This window comes from Theropithecus gelada, chromosome 11 (genome assembly GCF_003255815.1).
Source record: "Theropithecus gelada isolate Dixy chromosome 11, Tgel_1.0, whole genome shotgun sequence".
Taxonomy (NCBI): domain Eukaryota; kingdom Metazoa; phylum Chordata; class Mammalia; order Primates; family Cercopithecidae; genus Theropithecus; species Theropithecus gelada.
The window spans coordinates 123,297,764-123,318,529 of NC_037679.1; the positions used below are offsets into that span (position 1 = coordinate 123,297,764).

General features: G+C 41.7%; 1 protein-coding gene across 3 annotated transcripts in view; it reads left to right on the forward strand.

Moving 5' to 3' along the window:
* The window catches only part of FAR2 (fatty acyl-CoA reductase 2), a 187,569-nt gene that overhangs the window by 117,430 nt on the left and 49,373 nt on the right, over positions 1-20,766 (forward strand). For 2 of the 3 annotated variants that reach the window (XM_025401659.1, XM_025401660.1), the window contains exon 2: positions 2,755-2,981. The exons of the other annotated variant lie outside the window; for it this stretch is intronic. In XM_025401659.1, coding sequence (XP_025257444.1) covers positions 2,793-2,981 — 189 coding nt within the window. In that variant the 5' untranslated portion in view covers positions 2,755-2,792. The remainder of the gene's footprint in view (positions 1-2,754; positions 2,982-20,766) is intronic. 3 annotated transcript variants of the gene reach the window in all.

Here is a 20,766-nt window from a genome sequence, read left to right on the forward strand (position 1 = left end):
ATATACCTACTATGCACCTAAAGGTAAACACTATAGGCTCATTAGATATATCTTACTTTAGATAGAAATCTCTAAAATTTTAGATCATACAATGCAAAACTGTGTCTGGGGTCAAAATACCCTAACAGTATATTTCCATTTCTAGTAAATATGACTTTACTAGAGTATATGATAAGAGAAGCATGTGATATCTTCAGAACAAATGAGGTTGGGAAGTCACCCTCTCCAAACTCAATTTTCCTTCTATTTTTGTGCCAACCACATTTATTTATGCCTAATACCCTATTAAAGAAGTAGGATACCTCAACATTTTTAAAGAAATAGGCAAAATTTATCATGAAGTATCGTTATATTTGGTGAAAATACTTGGCTGTTATGATTGATTAAGTTTTAAATTGACTCCTTTTATTTGCAAAAGAAAATGGGTATACACAATGTACGAGACAGGACATTTAAAATAAATGCCAAAAAGAAAAGCTAGAAACCATTAAGAAGAAAAAATATAAAATCAGTGACTATGCTAATAGCCAATATTTGAGTCTACGCTATAGGCAACATATATTGCTAAGGGTTTTGCATGTATTCACTCATTCCATCCTCACCACAGCACTATTAAGTGGATACTTTCATTTCCCATATTTTTCTGATGAGTGACTGAAGAGAGGTTAGTAATTTCCTGAGATCACACAGCTAATAAGCGGTAGAACTGGGATTTTACTTCAGACAGCCTTGCTTAGAATTGAATGCTAATCTTGGGTGCTATTCTGCTCTCCTAACTCGGGGACACTATTCTGAGCTTCAAAGCAGGCAAGGCAAGAATATTCAATACTGTTTCCGAGTGCTAAATTCTTGAGAAAGTCCCTGGGTGAATTGTAATATACTCATGTAACATTATGTAATATGACAGAAACAAGATCCAAAAGTGTTGTTCATAATATTTCTCTCATCCACCCTCAACAAAGGGAGCTCAAATAGTAACTCAGTGAACACAGCTAATGTGATTTGAAATCCAGATTTCCTAAAATGAATAGCATTGATGATTGGGTGTAATTTCTGTCATTGATCCCTGTTTTAGTTACTTCATAGCATGTGCAGCAGTCTGTGATGATCTTGTTTATATGTTTATTTGACTTTGCATTGCTGGCCTCCCCTGCTAGAGTGACAGTACGGACCAGTCTGCTTTGTTCATCTGCATGTCTTTAGAACTTAGCATAGAGTCTGGAATGGTAGGTACTCAAAAATTTTTTTTTTAGTAAATAATCCCCCAAAGGCAAAGAATTCCATCTAAGAACATGGCCTCAAGATCTTCAAAATATAAATTATGACTAAGAAGAGTCATTGTTGCTTAAGGACTAGCAGAGCATTCAGGACTAGAGTTGAAGAGCAGGGTATTGACTCTTTTAGTTGTTTTTTTCTTCTTTATAAGCCCTGATGTCAGGGCCTGTCCCTGGAGCTGTTCTGCAGGATCCACCCAAACCCCGTCCAAAGAGGCAGTTGAGGCCTTCCCACAGCTGACAAAGTGAGTGGACAGAAAGGAAGATCTTCCCCACACCTCCAGCACTGTTTAGTTCAAAACTCTCTCCTGCTGTCTCCAATCATCTCCAACCTGAATTGAAAGACAAAACACTTCCTGTTGCATTTCTGCAGCAAGAGTTGCATCTGGCTTCCCGCTACCAGATTCGTTTTTACTCAGCACTTCTGCAAACACAGGACTTATGTGGACAAACCAAGCCCTGCATCGCAACCCATGCTATTTCAGGGCACACCAAGGCCAGTGGGCTGTGGCCTCCCTTTTCAGCCTCCTCCACCTTTGCTTTTCAGTGTCTCCACCCCATGAACAGCATATGAGGGGGAAAAAGGTGGCACTCGACCTAGACCCATTTTCAACTTGAGGAAGAGATTAACAAAACTATATTATTTGTTCCAATTTTTTTTTTTTTTTTTTTTTGAGATGGAGTCTCGCTCTGTGGCCCAGGCTGTAGTGCAGTGGCCGGATCTCTGCGCACTGCAAGCTCCGCCTCCCGGGTTCACACCATTCTCCTGCCTCAGCCTCCCGAGTAGCTGGAACTACAGGCGCCCGCCACCTCACCCAGCTAGTTTTTCTGTATTTTTTAGTAGAGACGGGGTTTCACTGTGTTAGCCAGGATGGTCTCACATCATAATTTTTAAAAACTTGATAGCTGTTCTAAGCTTTGGTTTCACAAGCTGCAGGGCCAGTCCTAACCTTCTCATTTATACATGTAACACCGCATCCTTTTATTTCCCCTAAGCACGCTGTGCCACACCGCCGCACCTTTGCCCTTGCTCTTTCCTTGGCCTGGGACACCCTGACCCCAGCCCTTCTCTGCCTTCCAAGTTTCAGCTCAGATGTCATCACCCACAGACACTTTGAAATTTCCAGATGCTGCTATGTACCCCTTTCATGTCTCCCTTTGTTTTAGCACTTACTGTATTGTATTTAACAGTCTATTTATTGTCTGCTTCCTCCATTAGACTGCAAGCAATTCCTTGAAAGCAGGAACCATGTCTTTTCATTTCTTGCTCACAGTTCCTGGCATAAAGTCTAGCATGTAGAGAGAACTCAATAAATATTGATTGGAATGAGTCGTATTGCCTAAAAGCCATCATGCTCTCACTGTCTGATCTACTTTTTTCTGCATTCAAAACTCCTGGAAGCAACAGAAACATGTTAAGTGACTTGGAATATTAGAACTTCTAAAAATGTAATCTTTTGTTATTTCTCTTCCTTTTCAGGAACCTCTTTCAGGATCTATAAAAGAAAGGGAGGAATCATGTCCGTGATTGCAGCTTTCTATGGCGGCAAGTCCATTCTCATCACGGGGGCCACAGGCTTCCTGGGCAAAGTGCTGATGGAGAAGCTGTTTCGCACCAGCCCGGACCTGAAAGTTATTTACATCCTTGTGAGGCCCAAGGCTGGCCAGACACTCCAGCAGAGGGTTTTCCAGATCCTAAACAGTAAGGTATGCCTTATAGGAAAGCGTGTGTCATGGGCAATGCCTTAGGGCAAGATGATTCACTACAATGTTCTCTCATAGCCCCGTATTGCAAGTGGGGACCAGGCTACCTGCACAGGTAGAGGAAGACAGACAAAACAAGACAGCAACCAGCTGCTGGTGGAAATCGGTGTTTTCCCAAAAGGGAAAAAAAGGGCTTAGTTTCAGTCCAGGGCAGGTGAGATCGCCTATGTTCTGGAAACTACCAAGTATCAAAATACTCAGACTCCCTGAGTGGATACTTCAGGCTTAATATCTGCTGCAAGTTCATCTGAACTCTTCACTAATTTTCTTTTAAATTTAAGATTGTTTTTCTTCCCCCAATTTTTTGGATATTCTTCTATGTTCTATTCTATTGCTTAGGGAGCAGATGTGACTACTAAATACCCATGCAGTAATACTTTCCGTTGTCTAAACTCTACAAGGTTTAGCTGTTATATATTTTATTTATGGAAACTTTTGATATTTCTATTATCCCATAAGTTCTTCTAGGTAAAAACATTGGAAATAAAATATTATATCTGTGAATGAGCATTTGGATATCAAACCCTCTCTCCTCTCAAAAAAAAAAAAAAGACATTATGCATATTCTCTCGTTTTAATTTATAAATTTCAAGGCAGTGTAACCTTGGGTCTCAAACATATCTGGGTTCAAATTCTTGCTTATGAATTTGTTGTTATATTACCTCTTAACCTTCAGATTTTAGATTTTCAAACTTTCCAATGTTTTAAATAAAAACAACAACTACCTTCATAGGGACTAAATGAGAAAATTTACATATGTTGTTCATAAGGCACTTTGGAATATAGGGGGTGACACAAGACTGGCAAAAAGAAAATTCGAAGTTTCTTTTTTTACAATCTCCTTTCCAGTGTGTAGGAATGCTAACATCTATGATGCACATGTATCTGATGGCACAGCACATTGTAGACTGCCCAGAAACAGATGATCAAATTTATCTGCTTGCAACAGAATACGATTTTGGTACAAACCATCATCAAGCAAATTGGAAAAGCTTCACATCATGACTTGACTCAGCAGTGGGACAAAATAATCCTAACAGCTAACATTTACTGGATACTTAGTACATGGCACCTACTATCCTAAGGTCTTTTCACACATTACTTCATGTATCTTTGCGATAACCCTGTGAAGTAAGAACCATTACTATTCTCATTTTATAGATGGGGAAACTGAGGCCTGAAGCGTTAACTTACCAAAGGTCTTCTACCTAGTAGAGGAAAAATCGGATTTCCAACCCTACAGCCTGACTCTAAGGCCAGCACACTTGCTTCTGCCCCACACTGCCTTTGGGACAATTAATGGTTCTTAAAAGGCTGATATGACATAGAACCAAAACCTAGAATAAATTCCCAGATCCCTCTTCAGACAGCTTTTCTCAGTTATCTACCCCTAATGGACTTTGTTTTCTTGGGGTTGATCTTCTCATGGAGTATCTTAATGGTGTTCTCTGTGTTTCCCGAATTTGCATGTTGGCCTATCTTGCTAGGTTGGGGAGGTTCTCCTGGATAATATCCTAAAGTGTGTTTTCCAGCTTGCTTCCATTCTCCCCGTCTCCTTCTGGTACTCCAATCAATTGTAGGTTCGGTCTTCTTATGAAGTCCCATATTTCTTGGAGGCTTTGTTCATTCCTTTTCATTCTTTTTTCTCTATTCTTGTCAGCATGTCTTATTTCAGTAAGGTGGTCTTCAAACTCTGATATCCTTTCTTCCACTCAGTTGATTCAGCTGCTGATAGCTGTGTATGCCTCACGACATTGTCGTGTTGTGTTTCTCAGCACCATCTGGTCCTTTATGTTCCTCTCTAAACTGGTTATTCTAGTTAGCAATTTCTCTAACCTTTTATCAAGATTCTTAGCTTCTTTGCATTGAGTTAGAACATGCTCCTTTAGCTCATCATAGTTTTATTACTCATCTTCTGAAGCCTACTTCTGTCAGTTCGTCCCTCTGATCCTCCGTCCAGTTTTGCACCCTTGATGGAGAGATGTTGCGATCATGTGGAGGAGGAGAGGCACTCTGGCCTTTTGGGTTTTCAGCATTTTTTCCGTTGATTCTTTCTCATCTTTGTGAGTTTGTCTAGTTTCAGTCTTAGTGGCTGCTGACCCTTGGATGGGGTTTCTGTGGGGGCCTTTTTGTTGTTGTTGTTGTTGACACTATTGTCACTTTCTGCTTGTTTTTCTTTCAATAGCCTCTTCTGTAGGGCTGCTGCAGTTTGCTGGGGGTTTGCTTCAGGCCTTATTCATCTGATTTGCTGCTGTGCCTGGAGATGTCACTCAAAGAGGCTGGAGAGCAGCAAAGATGGGTGCCTGCTCCTTCTCCTGGGACCTCTGACCTCAAGGGGCACCAGCCTGATGCCAGTAGGATTGTTCCTGTACAGGGTGTCTGACAACCCCTGTTGGAAGGTCTCACCCTGTTGTGGCAACGGGAGCAGGACCCTTTAATGAACCCCTTTGTCCTTTGGTGGAGAGGGTGTGTTTCACTGCGGGGGAACCCACTTGTCTGGGTTGCCCTGATTCCTCAGAACTACCAGGAGGAGAGACTAAGTCTGCTGGTCCACAGAGACTGCAGCCACCCCTCCCCCTAGGGGCTCAGGCCCAGGGAGATCAGAATTCTGTTCCTAAGCCTCTGGCTAGAGTTATTGGAGATCCTGCAGGGAAGCCCTTCCCCTACCACTAAGGAAGGATGGGTGGGGGTTAGACGAAGAGGCACTCTGGCCACAGACTGCCACAGTGTGTGTGTGGCTGCCACTGTGTGTAGGGCTGTGGGGACAAGTCTTGGGACCAAGCCATCCAGCCTCCCTGGCACCAGCAGGGGAAAAGCACAGCCTGGAGCTATAGAAACGGGTGCCGCCCTTCCCCCGCCCAGCTTAGCCTGTTAGGCAGTTGCCAGTCCCAGTGCTGGCTGCTGACCCTCCCCCAAGGAGCTCAAATGGCTTAGACAGCAGGAGGTGGCAGCCAGTGCTGGTCGCCCCTCTGCCCCCAGGAGTTCAGTAGGCTTCAGCAGATTTTAGCTGAGAGGCTGTAAGAATCTACGCTTTATCAAGTTGGGACGGTAGGCCCTGGTGGCGTGGGTTCCCCAGGGGGCTGTTCCGACCCGTAGGTTGCACCGTTCCATGGAAAAAGCAGTTTCCCCGGCTGGGCAGCACGCTCACTCACCACCTCCCTTGCCTAAGGGGAGAGCATCCCCCTTCCTCGTGTGGCTCTCAGGTGGGCAACCGCACCATACTGCTCTTCCTTCTCTCTGTAAGTCACGCTAGCCTTCTAGTCAATTTTGATGAGAGAACCTGGATACCTCGGTTCCTGGCGAAGGATTCACATGCTTATTATGTTTGTTTTTCGATGGGAGCCTCCAATCACTGCTGCTTGTAGTAGGCCATCTTGGCCCCACCTCTGGACTTTGTTTTCATCATATAGCAGACATTTCATGTTAGCCTGGTACCTTTGTTGCAAACTATGGGCTTCTAGATAAATACTGTGGCAGAGAGTCTTGTGGTCAACCCAATCTTTACCTACCGCTTCTTTCAATGCAGTGTTTTTTATAACACAGCAACATTGATTTTGTTCTGGAAATCATGATTATATTCTAGGTAACTTATCTGTGAAACTGCCTTGCAAATCTCAGCACCTGTTTTCACTATTGGGCTATTTATTGTCAGCTGTTGACTTTTATGAACAGTGGTTCTCAAAGTGTGGTCCCAATATCAGCAGCATTCAATATCACCTGAGAACTATCTGTTGTGATCAGATGGTACTTAACAGCCTGGGTTTCAGAGGCAGACAGGCGTGATTGTGAATCTCCATACGACCAATTATGAGTTGTGTGATAGTGGACTAGATACATACTTTGCTGAGCCTTGGTTTCTTTATGTTTAAAATGCTGTAATAATACCTTGCTTACCCAGGGAGTCTCTGCGTCTTTCTCTCTCTTTCTCTCTTGCCCTCAAGGCTTTCTGGATTTAAGGTATGGCTTTCACCACTATTTCCTAGGGCCTCACTTTTTACTAAGTTTACTAAGTTTACTAAGTAGGGCTGTATACTAAGTTATGCCAAAAAAAAAAAAAAGTGTTTTTTTTCCCCATAAATTTTTCCCTCAAAGAGTTGTGGGAGGAAGGGAATCTGGTGTGTATAATATAGTTGAAAAATGCATCTGTGGTAGATCACAAACCATGCTGACATGGCCATTCTGTGGGTAACAAGAACAGATTCTATCACTTGATTCTTAAAACACAAGCCATTAGCTATGCAAGTATCTACTTTATTGTCACTATATGGAATCTGATAACTGTACAGAGATTTTCTATGGAAAAAATTATCTGCTTGATTTTATTGCTGTGTATCCCAAAACTGAAAAGTTTTTGCTACACAAATTGTATATGTTTCAGAATATAAGAATGCTGTTGCTGATTGGCTATGGATAAAGCTCTGTGCAAATAAGGAATTATGCAAGAAGTAGTTACTGGCCATCTATGAGATTCAAGATATTATCGCTTGTATTCCTTGAAATTGAAAATTCAAAATAAAGACAAGACAGATAAAATTATATTCTTTAAGTTATGGGGATGAGCTATTTTTGAAAGGTGAAAGAAACCTCTAGATTATATATATATATATGTACGTGTATATATACACACACACATACACATACATATATGTGTATGCATATATATGTGTATATATGTATGTGTGTATATACATATAGACACACACATATAGACACGTGTGTGTGTGTATATATGTATATGTGTGTATATGTGTGTGTTTGTGTATATATATGTGTGTGTGTGTATATATATTACTTTCAATTAAAAAAATTGTAGAGTCAAAATAGTACCATCTCTAGATGTTTTTATTTAGCTTGGTATCTAAAATCATTTAGGTGACCCATTCCCGTGTTTGGAAAATTTTTTTTTTTTTTTTTTTTTTTTGAGACGGAGTCTCGCTCTGCAGCCCAGGCTGGAGTGCAGTGGCCGGATCTCAGCTCACTGCAAGCTCCGCCTCCCGGGTTTACGCCATTCTCCTGCCTCAGCCTCCCAAGTAGCTGGGACTACAGGTGCCCACCACCGCGCCCGGCTAGTTTTTTGTATTTTTTAGTAGAGACGGGGTTTCACCGTGTTAGCCAGGATGGTCTCGATCTCCTGACCTCGTGATCCACCCATCTCGGCCTCCCAAAGTGCTGGAATTACAGGCTTGAGCCACCGCGCCCGGCCAGGAAAATTTTTAAAATTTGTTGTCTACATCTGTGCTATTTAGTATAGTAGCCACTAGCCGTATATGGCTATTTAAATTTTAATCCATTATAATTAAACGAAATTTAAAATTCAGTTCTTCAGTCATACTAGCTACACTTCAAGTGCTCAATAGCCACATGTGGTTAGTGGCTTATTTTTACTGGACAGGGCAGGTATAGAACATTTCCATTATCACAGAAAGTTTTACCAGACAGCATTGATGTAGATGGTTAAGTATCTTGTAGAGAAAGACTATTGTGATTCAGATTTCCATGTTGCCCATCATTTTTATTAATCCTAAAGACACTTATTGGAGTGCCTATTATGTGTTAAGTGCATGAGAATGGCAAAGAATGTAAAGACAAAAATGATGTAGCCACATGAAGTGCTGGAGACAGACATTTGGAACATGATTGCAACCCAACATGAGTTCTCAAGGGAGAGGAGAGCAAAGAGTAATGAAAGCAGAAAGAATCATGCTTGCAAATGCATGAGTGGTGTGGTGTGTTTGGGAAACTGTGGGTAATTTATTAGACCCTAAACAAGAAAAAAAAAAAGGACTAGAAAGGTATGATGAGGCCAGATCTTGAAAGACTTCATATAACTGCATCAGTCAAGTTACATTCCATTGAAAGAAAACCCAATTGAAACTGGTTTAAAACACAAAGGTGATGTTGTATGGATTATACAATGGAAAAAATCCAGCACTAGAGTGGTGAGCAGTTGTGATTTAACTAGAGCTCTGGCTGCCTTGGTCTTTGAGTCTCTCAACTCTGCCACTTTGTTCTGGTTTTATCCTCATGATAAGTAAGATGTTTGCTGTAGCTTCAAGCTTCACACACATATATGGCAATCTTCAGATGAAGAGAGGCTGGCCCTCTCCAAGATTTTCTCCCCAATTTCAAGATGGATGAAACGTGTTTTCTAAAAACCCTCAGCAAATTTCCCTCCCATCTTATCAGCCTAGTTGAGGTTACATGTCCATTTCTGACCAGCCCCTATGGCCTGAGGTATGCCATGTACTGATTTGTTCAGAAACCTCAGAACTAAGCCAATCACTGTCTAGAGGGTAAGAGTGCATGGAGATCAATAAGCTTTTCCCTGGAGCTGTGGTGAGATTGTCTGTTCCTGAGGCAAGGCGGCTACTGGAGAAGGGCGAATACCTGCTTGATAATTCAGATACTCATGGGTATTAGGGTCTTAGCATCCTGAGTGGAGCACAGTTTCTGGAGTCAGACAGACCTGAGCTGGTGTCCTCTCTCCACCACTGGGTGGTGTGACTTTACATAACAAGCCTCAGTGTCCAAATGGAGATGATACTGATCATTATCTTTTGTACTGTTGTGAGATGTAAATGAGTTAACATAGGAAAGGCATTTAGAATACTGCCTGAACCACCGTAAACACTCAGCAAATATTAGCTTTAAATTTGTACTCAAATATGGGAGGGAATTGGAGCTTTATCTTGTAGAGCCTGACACTCCTAGTGAAGGTCTTTGTTATCTTGACAGCTATATGATTTCCTACTACTTAAATAATAATAAAAAATTGTACTCAATTGATGCTGATGACAACAGGAAAGATAAATGTGAATTAGTTGAGTAGTTGGGACAGAAATCACATGGCCCGCAAAGCTGAGAATATTATCTTCCCTTTACAGAAGTTTGCCAACTCCTTAGAGGACCAGAAAAATGTCTTCTAATATAAAACACCTAATCATGTTAAGGCTGGGCATGGCGGCTCACTTCTGTAATCCTAGCACTTTGGGAGGCCGAGATGGACAGATCTGAGATCAGGAGTTCGAGACCAGCCTGGCCAGTATGGTGAAACCCCATCTCTACTCAAAAAACAAAAATTAGCTGGGCATGGTAGCAGTCTCGTGTAATCCCAGCTACTTGGGAGGCTGAGGCAGGAGAATGGCTTGAACTCAGGAGGCAGGGGCTACAGTGAGCTGAGATTGCACCACTGCACTCCAGCCTGGGTAACACAGTGAAGCTCTGTCTCCAAAAAAAAAAAAAAAAAGGATAAAATACATTTTTAGAAAATAGTTATTTATTCATTTTGAGACAGAGTCTCACTCTGTCACCCAGCTGCTGGAGTGCGGTAGCTCTATCTCAGCTCACTGCAACCTCTGCCACCTGGGTTCAAGCGATTCTCCTGCCTCAGCCTCCTGAGTATCTGGGATTACAGGCGTCTGCCACCGCACCTGGCTAATTTTTGTAGTTTTAGTAGAGACGGGGTTTCACCATCGTGGCCAGGCTGGTCTTGAACTCCTGACCTCGTGATCCACCCACCTCGGCATCCCAAAGTGCTAGGATTACAGGTGTGAGCCACTACGCCCGGCCATAAAATAGTTTTAATGCATAGCTGAACTTTAGGCAAAATAAAGAAATCTGTAAATGTCCAGAAATAACAAGAAAGTACACACCTACACACAAAAAGAGTGAGAAAAGTTGAACAAGCACACAAATATAACAAGTATTTATTGAGAGCCAAATGTATGTCAGGCACATATTGCTTTGTGCCTGGGGAACAGGGGCAATAAGGTAGAAAACAAAACACATATGGGATTGACCTCATAGATCTTAAAGCCCAGTGAGGTAAACAAGTTTCATAAGAAATAAATGTATATTTAAGTACTTTGAAAAGTACTGTGAAGAAAAAGAACAAGCCACCCTAACAAGTGACACCTGCTTTAAAATTATGCGACCAGAAAAGGACTCCAGAGATAGCCCCACTGGAGCTCAGGAAGAGTTAATATGTTCAAGAAAATGCAGGAGGGTATTTCTTTCAGGTAGATGCCTAGGGTCTGCCTACTTTGCATGTTTCTATCTGACTACATAAGGCAAAAATTTATAGAAATATAATCATGCTTTTGCTGCAAAATGAGAAATAGATAGACAAGAAGAAATTTCCATCTCATCGAATGAGCATTTTGATGCTATAGTAATTGTTTCAATTTAAAACATTCATTTCTTCTTCCTTTCTTTCTTTTTTCTCTTTTCTTTTTTTTTTTTTTCCTGTTGCCCAGGTTGGAGTACAGTTCACAATCAGCTCACTGTAACCTCAAACTCCTGGGTTCAAAGGATTCTCTTGCCTCAACCTCCTGAGTAGCTGGGAATACAGGCACACACTGCCAAAGCTTGCTAATTTTCAAATTTTTGTACAGATGGGATCTCACTATGTTGCTTAGGCTGGTCTCGAACTTGTGGCCTCAAACAATCCTCCTGCTTCAGCCTCCCAAAGTGCTAGGATTAGAAGTGTGAGCCACCACACCTGGTTTATATTTTCAATAGTTTTAATAAACATAAAATATGTTTCTACACATTTTCAATAGTTTTATAACAACAAAGTCCCTTTGAGGCAGAGGATAGACTTTTTAAATTACTGAGACATGGTCTCACTCTTATCACCAAGGCTGGAGGGCATTGCATGATCATTGTTCACTGCAGCCTCAACCTCCTGGGCTCACGTGATCCCCCCACCTCAGCCTCCTAAGTAGGTGGGACCACAAATATATGACACCATGCCCAGCTTTATTTATTTATTTATTTAGACATGGTGGTCTCACTACATTGTACTGGCTGGTCTCAAACTCTTGGTTTCAAGCAATCTTCTGGTCTCAGCTTCCCGAAGTGCTGGGATTACAGGCATGAGCCGCCACCACACCTGACTAGAGAAAGAACTTTTAACAACAAACGAAAAGTACTTTTTATTCTAGGGTTGAATTTAGGAGCCTGTATAAAGTAAAGGTGGGTAGATGAGACTGAGTGCTTACAGAAAGCTAGCCTTGTGTGCTGCACTTGATACTATTGCAGGTTTCTTGAAAGATCTGGGAAAAAATGTTTAAAATTGCAACTGGAAGACATTTGCTAGACTAGAAATGGAGAGTCCTAAGCACTCAGGAATTTGGCAAATGGCTGTTGGTTGGGTTTTTATTTTGATTTTTTGGATTTAAGATACCATCGAACTCTAGTTTAGTTCTTTCTGAATTGAAGACGATGAATTGATGGGTATGTTTTGTATTAGTAAAAGCTTATTAATTTATATTTTACATTAACAAAATCCATAGAGGGAAATTCTACTTTGCCTTTGTAACTCATATGTCAGCTTGGGTATTCCTGCCTTTTAATAAAAATGTAATTAATGACATTCCCCAAGAATAGTTGAGAATTCTCAGGTGGCTCATTTTTCATGGTCATCTCTGCTGTTGCCTGGCATGAACTGGGTATGTTTATGAATCATCTTCCATTTCTCATGGGCTCCATACCAACTTGATCCAGACCAGGCCAAGGCCCTTTCTTCAGTTGTCCTAAATTTAGAATCAAACAACAAAAAGAGAGAGCACTTGCCTCAGACTGCCTACCACTCATAGGACTTGCCTTTACCTCCCACGCCTGAATGCCCAGTCTTTCAATGGGTCATCCTCTACCCTGTTAACTGAAGTTTGCTGTGCTTATTTTTCTCATCATTTTAAGTCTTCCATTTATTGTAATCTAGGAGAAAATGAAGTCACTGAATTTGTTAATTCATTATGCTGAGTTTAGTACACAAATTCTAAGCAATATTTCACAGACCTGGCTTTTTCTTGGTGCAATAAATATGGGCTTTTGTAAACTGTTTTTCTCTTTTTGGTCTCACAGCTATGTTTTGGATGGTTAAAGCTGCTAAAAGTCTAAATCCTCAATTACAGGTTATTTGTTGGTTTAGTTGTTATATCTGTACTGGGAGGTAGCATAGGGCAGTAAAAAGAACACTAAAGCTCTAGATACTCTCTCCTCAATCAGAAAGATAGAGCTTGGTAGAGAGACCACGGCCTAGTTACCTAACCTATATGAGTCTTGTTTTTATTATGCATAAACTGGATCTGATAATAATAGTTATTTCACAAGGATTTGCAAAGATTGAATGTGATCCTAAGTATAAAATAATGTTTTATATTGTGCCATATAAATATTAGTTGTTGTTTTTTTCTTTTTTGAGACGAAGTCTAGCTCTGTCACCCAGGCACCCAGGCACCCAGGCTGGAGTGCAGTGGCATGATCTCAGCTCACTGCAACCTCCGCCTCCCAGGTTCAAGCTATTCTCCTGCCTCAGCCTCCCAAGTAGCTGTGATTACAGGCGCCCACCACCATGCCTGGCTAATTTTGTATTTCTAGTAGAGATGGGGTTTCAGTACGTTGGCCAGGCTTGTCTCAAACTCCTGACCTCAGGCAATCTGCCTGCCTCGGCCTCCCAAAGTGCTGGGATTATAGGCATGAGCCACCACTCCTGGCTAAATGTTAGTTTTTTATCAGTAACCTCTCATTTCTTTTACCCGGGTATGTTCTGTTGTTCATTATCCCTAGGCAAGACCCTCTAGATTGCCTGCATCAGTTTCACACTCTTATCAAGGATGTATATGTTCCTGCATTCTCTTTTCTATAGTTAGTCATCATTTCATTAGACAGATATTTAAGAATTCCGGCCGGGCGGTGGCTCACGCCTGTAATCCCAGCACTTTAGGAGGCCGAGGTGGGCGGATCACAAGGTCAGGAGATCGAAGGCATCCTGGCTAACACAGTGAAACCCCGTCTCTACTAAAAACACAAAAAATTAGCCAGGCGAGGTGGCGGGCGCCTGTAGTCCCAGCTACTCGGGAGGCTGAGGCAGGAGAATGGCGTGAACCCGGGAGGTGGAGCTTGCGTGAGCTGAGATCCCGACTGCACTCCAGCCTGGGCGACAGAACGGGACTCTGCCTCAAAAAAAAAAAAAAAAAAAAAAAAAAAAAAAAAGAAAAGAAAGATATTTAAGAATTCACATTTATATTACAACATTCAATTTGAAAAAAACTTTTTGAAGGAAAGTATAATCAGAAATTCATCCATAATCTTAAAGCCCTAGGTTTCACCAGTCTGTGCCATATGTGTTCACATTAACTCTCCATTCTGCATGAGTTGTACTAATGTGGGTGCTGAAGGAGATAACCCCCCCGCCAAATCAGTAGCTTAATGCAAATGAAATTTGACTCTCTTTTTTTTTTTTTAATTTATTTATTATTATTATACTTTAAGTTGTAGGGTACATGTGCATAACGTGCAGGTTTGTTACATATGTATACTTGTGCCATGTTGGTCTGCTGCACCCATCAACTCGTCATTTACATCAGGTATAACTCCCAATGCAATCCCTCCCCCCTCCCCCCTCCCCATGATAGGCCCCGGTGTGTGATGTTCCCCTTCCTGAGTCCAAGTGATCTCATTGTTCAGTTCCCACCTATCAGTGAGAACATGTGGTGTTTGGTTTTCTGTTCTTGTGATAGTTTGCTAAGAATGATGGTTTCCAGCTGCATCCATGTCCCTACAAAGGACGCAAACTCATCCTTTTTTATGGCTGCATAGTATTCCATGGTGTATATGTGCCACATTTTCTTAATCCAATCTGTCACTGATGGACATTTGGGTTGATTCCAAGTCTTTGCTATTGTGAATAGTGCTGCAATAAACATACGTGTGCATGTGTCTTTATAGCAGCATAATTTATAATCCTTTGGGTATATCCCCAGTAATGGGATGGCTGGGTCATATGGTACATCTAGTTCTAGATCCTTGAGGAATCGCCATACTGTTTTCCATAATGGTTGAACTAGTTTACAATCCCACCAACAGTGTAAAAGTGTTCCTATTTCTCCACATCCTCTCCAGCACCTGTTGTTTCCTGACTTTTTAATGATCGCCATTCTAACTGGTGTGAGATGGTATCTCATTGTGGTTTTGATTTGCATTTCTCTGATGGCCAGTGATGATGAGCATTTTTTCATATGTCTGTTGGCTGTATGAATGTCTTCTTTTGAGAAATGTCTGTTCATATCCTTTGCCCACTTTTTGATGGGGTTGTTTGTTTTTTTCTTGTAAATTTGTTTGAGTTCTTTGTAGGTTCTGGATATTAGCCCTTTGTCAGATGAGTAGATTGCAAAAATTTTCTCCCATTCTGTAGGTTGCCTGTTCACTCTGATGGTAGTTTCTTTTGCTGTGCAGAAGCTCTTTAGTTTAATTAGATCCCATTTGTCAATTTTAGCTTTTGCTGCCGTTGCTTTTGGTGTTTTAGACATGAAGTCTTTGCCCATGCCTATGTCCTGAATGGTACTACCTAGGTTTTCCTCTAGGATTTTTATGGTATTAGGTCTAACATTTCAGTCTCTAATCCATCTTGAATTAATTTTCGTATAAGGAGTAAGGAAAGGATCCAGTTTCAGCTTTCTACTTATGGCTAGCCAATTTTCCCAGCACCATTTATTAAATAGGGAATCCTTTCCCCATTTCTTGTTTCTCTCAGGTTTGTCAAAGATCAGATGGCTGTAGATGTGTGGTATTATTTCTGAGGACTCTGTTCTGTTCCATTGGTCTATATCTCTGTTTTGGTACCAGTACCATGCTGTTTTGGTTACTGTAGCCTTGTAGTATAGTTTGAAGTCAGGTAGCGTGATGCCTCCAGCTTTGTTCTTTTGACTTAGGATTGTCTTGGAGATGCGGGCTCTTTTTTGGTTCCATATGAACTTTAAAGCAGTTTTTTCCAATTCTGTGAAGAAACTCATTGGTAGCTTGATGGGGATGGCATTGAATCTATAAATTACCTTGGGCAGTATGGCCATTTTCACGATATTGATTCTTCCTATCCATGAGCATGGTATGTTCTTCCATTTGTTTGTGTCCTCTTTTATTTCACTGAGCAGTGGTTTGTAGTTCTCCTTGAAGAGGTCCTTTACATCCCTTGTAAGTTGGATTCCTAGGTATTTTATTCTCTTTGAAGCAATTGTGAATGGAAGTTCATTCATGATTTGGCTCTGTGTTTGTCTGTTATTGGTGTATAAGAATGCTTGTGATTTTTGCACATTAATTTTGTATCCTGAGACTTTGCTGAAGTTGCTTATCAGCTTAAGGAGATTTGGGGCTGAGACAATGGGGTTTTCTAAATATACAATCATGTCATCTGCAAACAGGGACAATTTGACTTCTTCTTTTCCTAACTGAATACCCCTGATTTCTTTCTCTTGCCTAATTACCCTAGCCAGAACTTCCAACACTATGTTGAATAGGAGTGGTGAGAGAGGGCATCCCTGTCTTGTGCCAGTTTTCAAAGGGAATTTTTCCAGTTTTTGCCCATTCAGTATGATATTGGCTGTGGGTTTGTCATAAATAGCTCTTATTATTTTGAGGTACGTTCCATCAATACCGAATTTATTGAGCGTTTTTAGCATGAAGGGCTGTTGAATTTTGTCAAAAGCCTTTTCTGCATCTATTGAGATAATCATGTGGTTCTTGTCTTTGGTTCTGTTTATATGCTGGATTATGTTTATTGATTTGCGAATGTTGAACCAGCCTTGCATCCCAGGGATGAAGCCCACTTGATCACGGTGGATAAGCTTTTTGATGTGTTGTTGAATCTGGTTTGCCAGTATTTTATTGAGGATTTTTGCATCGATGTTCATCAGGGATATTGGTCTAAAATTCTCTTTTTTTGTTGTGTCTCTGCCAGGCTTTGGTATCAGGATGATGTTGGCCTCATAAAATGAGTTAGGGAGGATTCCCTCTTTTTCTATTGATTGGAATAGTTTCAGAAGGAATGGTACCAACTCCTCCTTATACCTCTGGTAGAATTCAGCTGTGAATCCATCTGGTCCTGGACTTTTTTTGGTTGGTAGGCTATTAATTATTGCCTCAATTTCAGAGCCTACTATTGGTCTATTCAGGGATTCAGCTTCTTCCTGGTTTAGTCTTGGAAGAGTGTAAGTGTCCAGGAAATTATCCATTTCTTCTAGGTTTTCCAGTTTATTTGCGTAGAGGTGTTTATAGTATTCTCTGATGGTAGTTTGTATTTCTGTGGGGTCGGTGGTGATATCCCCTTTATCATTTTTAATTGCGTCGATTTGATTCTTCTCTCTTTTCTTCTTTATTAGTCTTGCTAGTGGTCTGTCAATTTTGTTGATCTTTTCAAAAAACCAACTCCTGGATTCATTGATTTTTTGGAGGGTTTTTTGTGTCTCTATCTCCTTCAGTTCTGCTCTGATCTTAGTTATTTCTTGCCTTCTGCTAGCTTTGGAATGTGTTTGCTCTTGCTTCTCTAGTTCTTTTAATTGCGATGTTAGAGTGTCAATTTTTGATCTTTCCTGCTTTCTCTTGTGGGCATTTAGTGCTATAAATTTCCCTCTACACACTGCTTTAAATGTGTCCCAGAGATTCTGGTATGTTGTATCTTTGTTCTCATTGGTTTCAAAGAACATCTTTATTTCTGCCTTCATTTCGTTATGTACCCAGTAGTCATTCAGGAGCAGGTTGTTCAGTTTCCATGTAGTTGAGCGGTTTTGATTGAGTTTCTTAGTCCTGAGTTCTAGTTTGATTGCACTGTGGTCTGAGAGACAGTTTGTTATAATTTCTGTTCTTGTACATTTGCTGAGGAGTGCTTTACTTCCAATTATATGGTCAATTTTGGAGTAAGTACGATGTGGTGCTGAGAAGAATGTATATTCTGTTGATTTGGGGTGGAGAGTTCTATAGATGTCTATTAGGTCTGCTTGCTGCAGAGATGAGTGCAATTCCTGGATATCCTTGTTAACTTTCTGTCTTGTTGATCTGTCTAATGTTGACAGTGGAGTGTTGAAGTCTCCCATTATTATTGTATGGGAGTCTAAGTCTCTTTGTAAGTCTCTAAGGACTTGCTTTATGAATCTGGGTGCTCCTGTATTGGGTGCATATATATTTAGGCTAGTTAGCTCTTCCTGTTGAATTGATCCCTTTACCATTATGTAATGGCCTTCTTTGTCTCTTCTGATCTTTGATGGTTTAAAGTCTGTTTTATCAGAGACTAGGATTGCAACCCCTGCTTTTTTTTGTTCTCCATTTGCTTGGTAAATCTTCCTCCATCCCTTTATTTTGAGCCTATGTATGTCTCTGCGTGTGAGATGGGTCTCCTGAATACAGCAGACTGATGGGTCTTGACTCTTTATCCAGTTTGCCAGTCTGTGTCTTTTCATTGGAGCATTTAGTCCATTTACATTTAAGGTTAAGATTGTTATGTGTGAACTTGATCCTGCCATTATGATATTAACTGGTTATTTTGCTCGTTAGTTGATGCAGTTTCTTCCTAGCCTCGATGGTCTTTACATTTTGGCATGTTTTTGCAATGGCTGGTACCGGTTGTTCCTTTCCATGTTGAGTGCTTCCTTCAGGGTCTCTTGTAAGGCAGGCCTAGTGGTGACAAAATCTCTAAGCATTTGCTTATCTGTAAAGGATTTTATTTCTCCTTCACTTATGAAACTTAGTTTGGCTGGATATGAAATTCTGGGTTTAAAATTCTTTTCTTTAAGAATGTTGAATATTGGCCCCCACTCTCTTCTGGCTTGGAGAGTTTCTGCCGAGAGATCTGCTGTGAGTCTGATGGGCTTCCCTTTGTGGGTAACCCGACCTTTCTCTCTGGCTGCCCTTAAGATTTTTTCCTTCATTTCAACTTTGGTGAATCTGGCAATTATGTGTCTTGGAGTTGCTCTTCTCGAGGAGTATCTTTGTGGCGTTCTCTGTATTTCCTGGATTTGAATGTTGGCCTGCCCTACTAGGTTGGGGAAGTTCTCCTGGATGATATCCTGAAGAGTGTTTTCCAACTTGGTTCCATTTTCCCCCTCACTTTCAGGCACCCCAATCAGACGTAGATTTGGTCTTTTTACATAATCCCATACTTCTTGCAGGCTTTGTTCATTTCTTTTTCTTCTTTTTTCTTTTGGTTTCTCTTCTCGCTTCATTTCATTCATTTGATCCTCAATCGCTGATACTCTTTCTTCCAGTTGATCGAGTCGGTTACTGAAGCTTGTGCATTTGTCACGTATTTCTCGTGTCATGGTTTTCATCTCTTTCATTTCGTTTATGACCTTCTCTGCATTAATTACTCTAGCCGTCAATTCTTCCACTTTTTTTTCAAGATTTTTAGTTTCTTTGCGCTGGGTACGTAGTTCCTCCTTTAGCTCTGAGAAATTTGATGGACTGAAGCCTTCTTCTCTCATCTCGTCAAAGTCATTCTCCGTCCAGCTTTGATCCGTTGCTGGCGATGAGCTGCGCTCCTTTGCCGGAGGAGATGTGCTCTTATTTTTTGAATTTCCAGCTTTTCTGCCCTGCTTTTTCCCCATCTTTGTGGTTTTATCTGCCTCTGGTCTTTGATGATGGTGATGTACTGATGGGGTTTTGGTGTAGGTGTCCTTCCTGTTTGATAGTTTTCCTTCTAACAGTCAGGACCCTCAGCTGTAGGTCTGTTGGAGATTGCTTGAGGTCCACTCCAGACCCTGTTTGCCTGGGTATCAGCAGCAGAGGCTGCAGAAGATAGAATATTTCTGAACAGCGAGTGTACCTGTCTGATTCTTGCTTTGGAAGCTTCCTCTCAGGGGTGTACTCCACCCTGTGAGGTGTGGGGTGTCAGACTGCCCGTAGTGGGGGATGTCTCCCAGTTAGGCTACTCAGGGGTCAGGGACCCACTTGAGCAGGCAGTCTGTCCCTTCTCAGATCTCAACCTCCGTGTTGGGAGATCCACTGCTCTCTTCAAAGCTGTCAGACAGAGTCGTTTGCATCTGCAGAGGTTTCTGCTGCTTTTTTGTTGTTGTTGTTGTTGTTGAGGTGGAGTCCACAGAGACAGGCAGGTTTCCTTGAGCTGCTGTGAGCTCCACCCAGTTGGAGCTTCCCAGCAGCTTTGTTTACCTACTTAAGCCTCAGCAATGGTGGGCGCCCCTCCCCCAGCCTCGCTGCTGCCTTGCCGGTAGATCACAGACTGCTGTGCTAGCAATGAGGGAGGCTCCGTGGGCGTGGGACCCTCCCAGCCAGGTGTGGGATATGATCTCCTGGTGTGCCTGTTTGCTTAAAGCGCAATATTGGGGTGGGAGTTACCGGATTTTCCAGGTGTTGTGTGTCTCAGTTCCCCTGGCTAGGAAAAGGGATTCCCTTCCCCCTTGCGCTTCCCAGGTGAGGCGATGCCTCGCCCTGCTTCAGCTCTCGCTGGTCGGGCTGCAGCAGCTGACCAGCACCGATCGTCCGGCACTCCCCAGTGAGATGAACCCAGTACCTCAGTTGAAAATGCAGAAATCACCGGTCTTCTGTGTCGCTGGCGCTGGGAGTTGGAGACTGGAGCTGTTCCTATTCGGCCATCTTGCTCCGCCCCCGAAATTTGATTCTCAAACACAGTAGGTGTAATTGGTAGAAGGCATTGCACTCCACGGTCATATAAGGATCCATGCTGAGGGAAGGTTGCCATCTTCTGCACATGGTTTCTAAACCATCTGAGGTCTCTCTGAATGACAATATCCAACTGTCAATGGGGTAAAAGAGGCACTGGACATCATGTGGAAGGTTTTTATGGTCCAGGCCCAGAAGTGTCCATCACATCTGTCCATATACCATTCTCAGAACTGTGACTGGGCATCTAACTACAAGGATGGCTGGAAAATGCATAGCTGTGTGGCCAAGAGAAAAGGAAAATAGGATTGTTGAACAA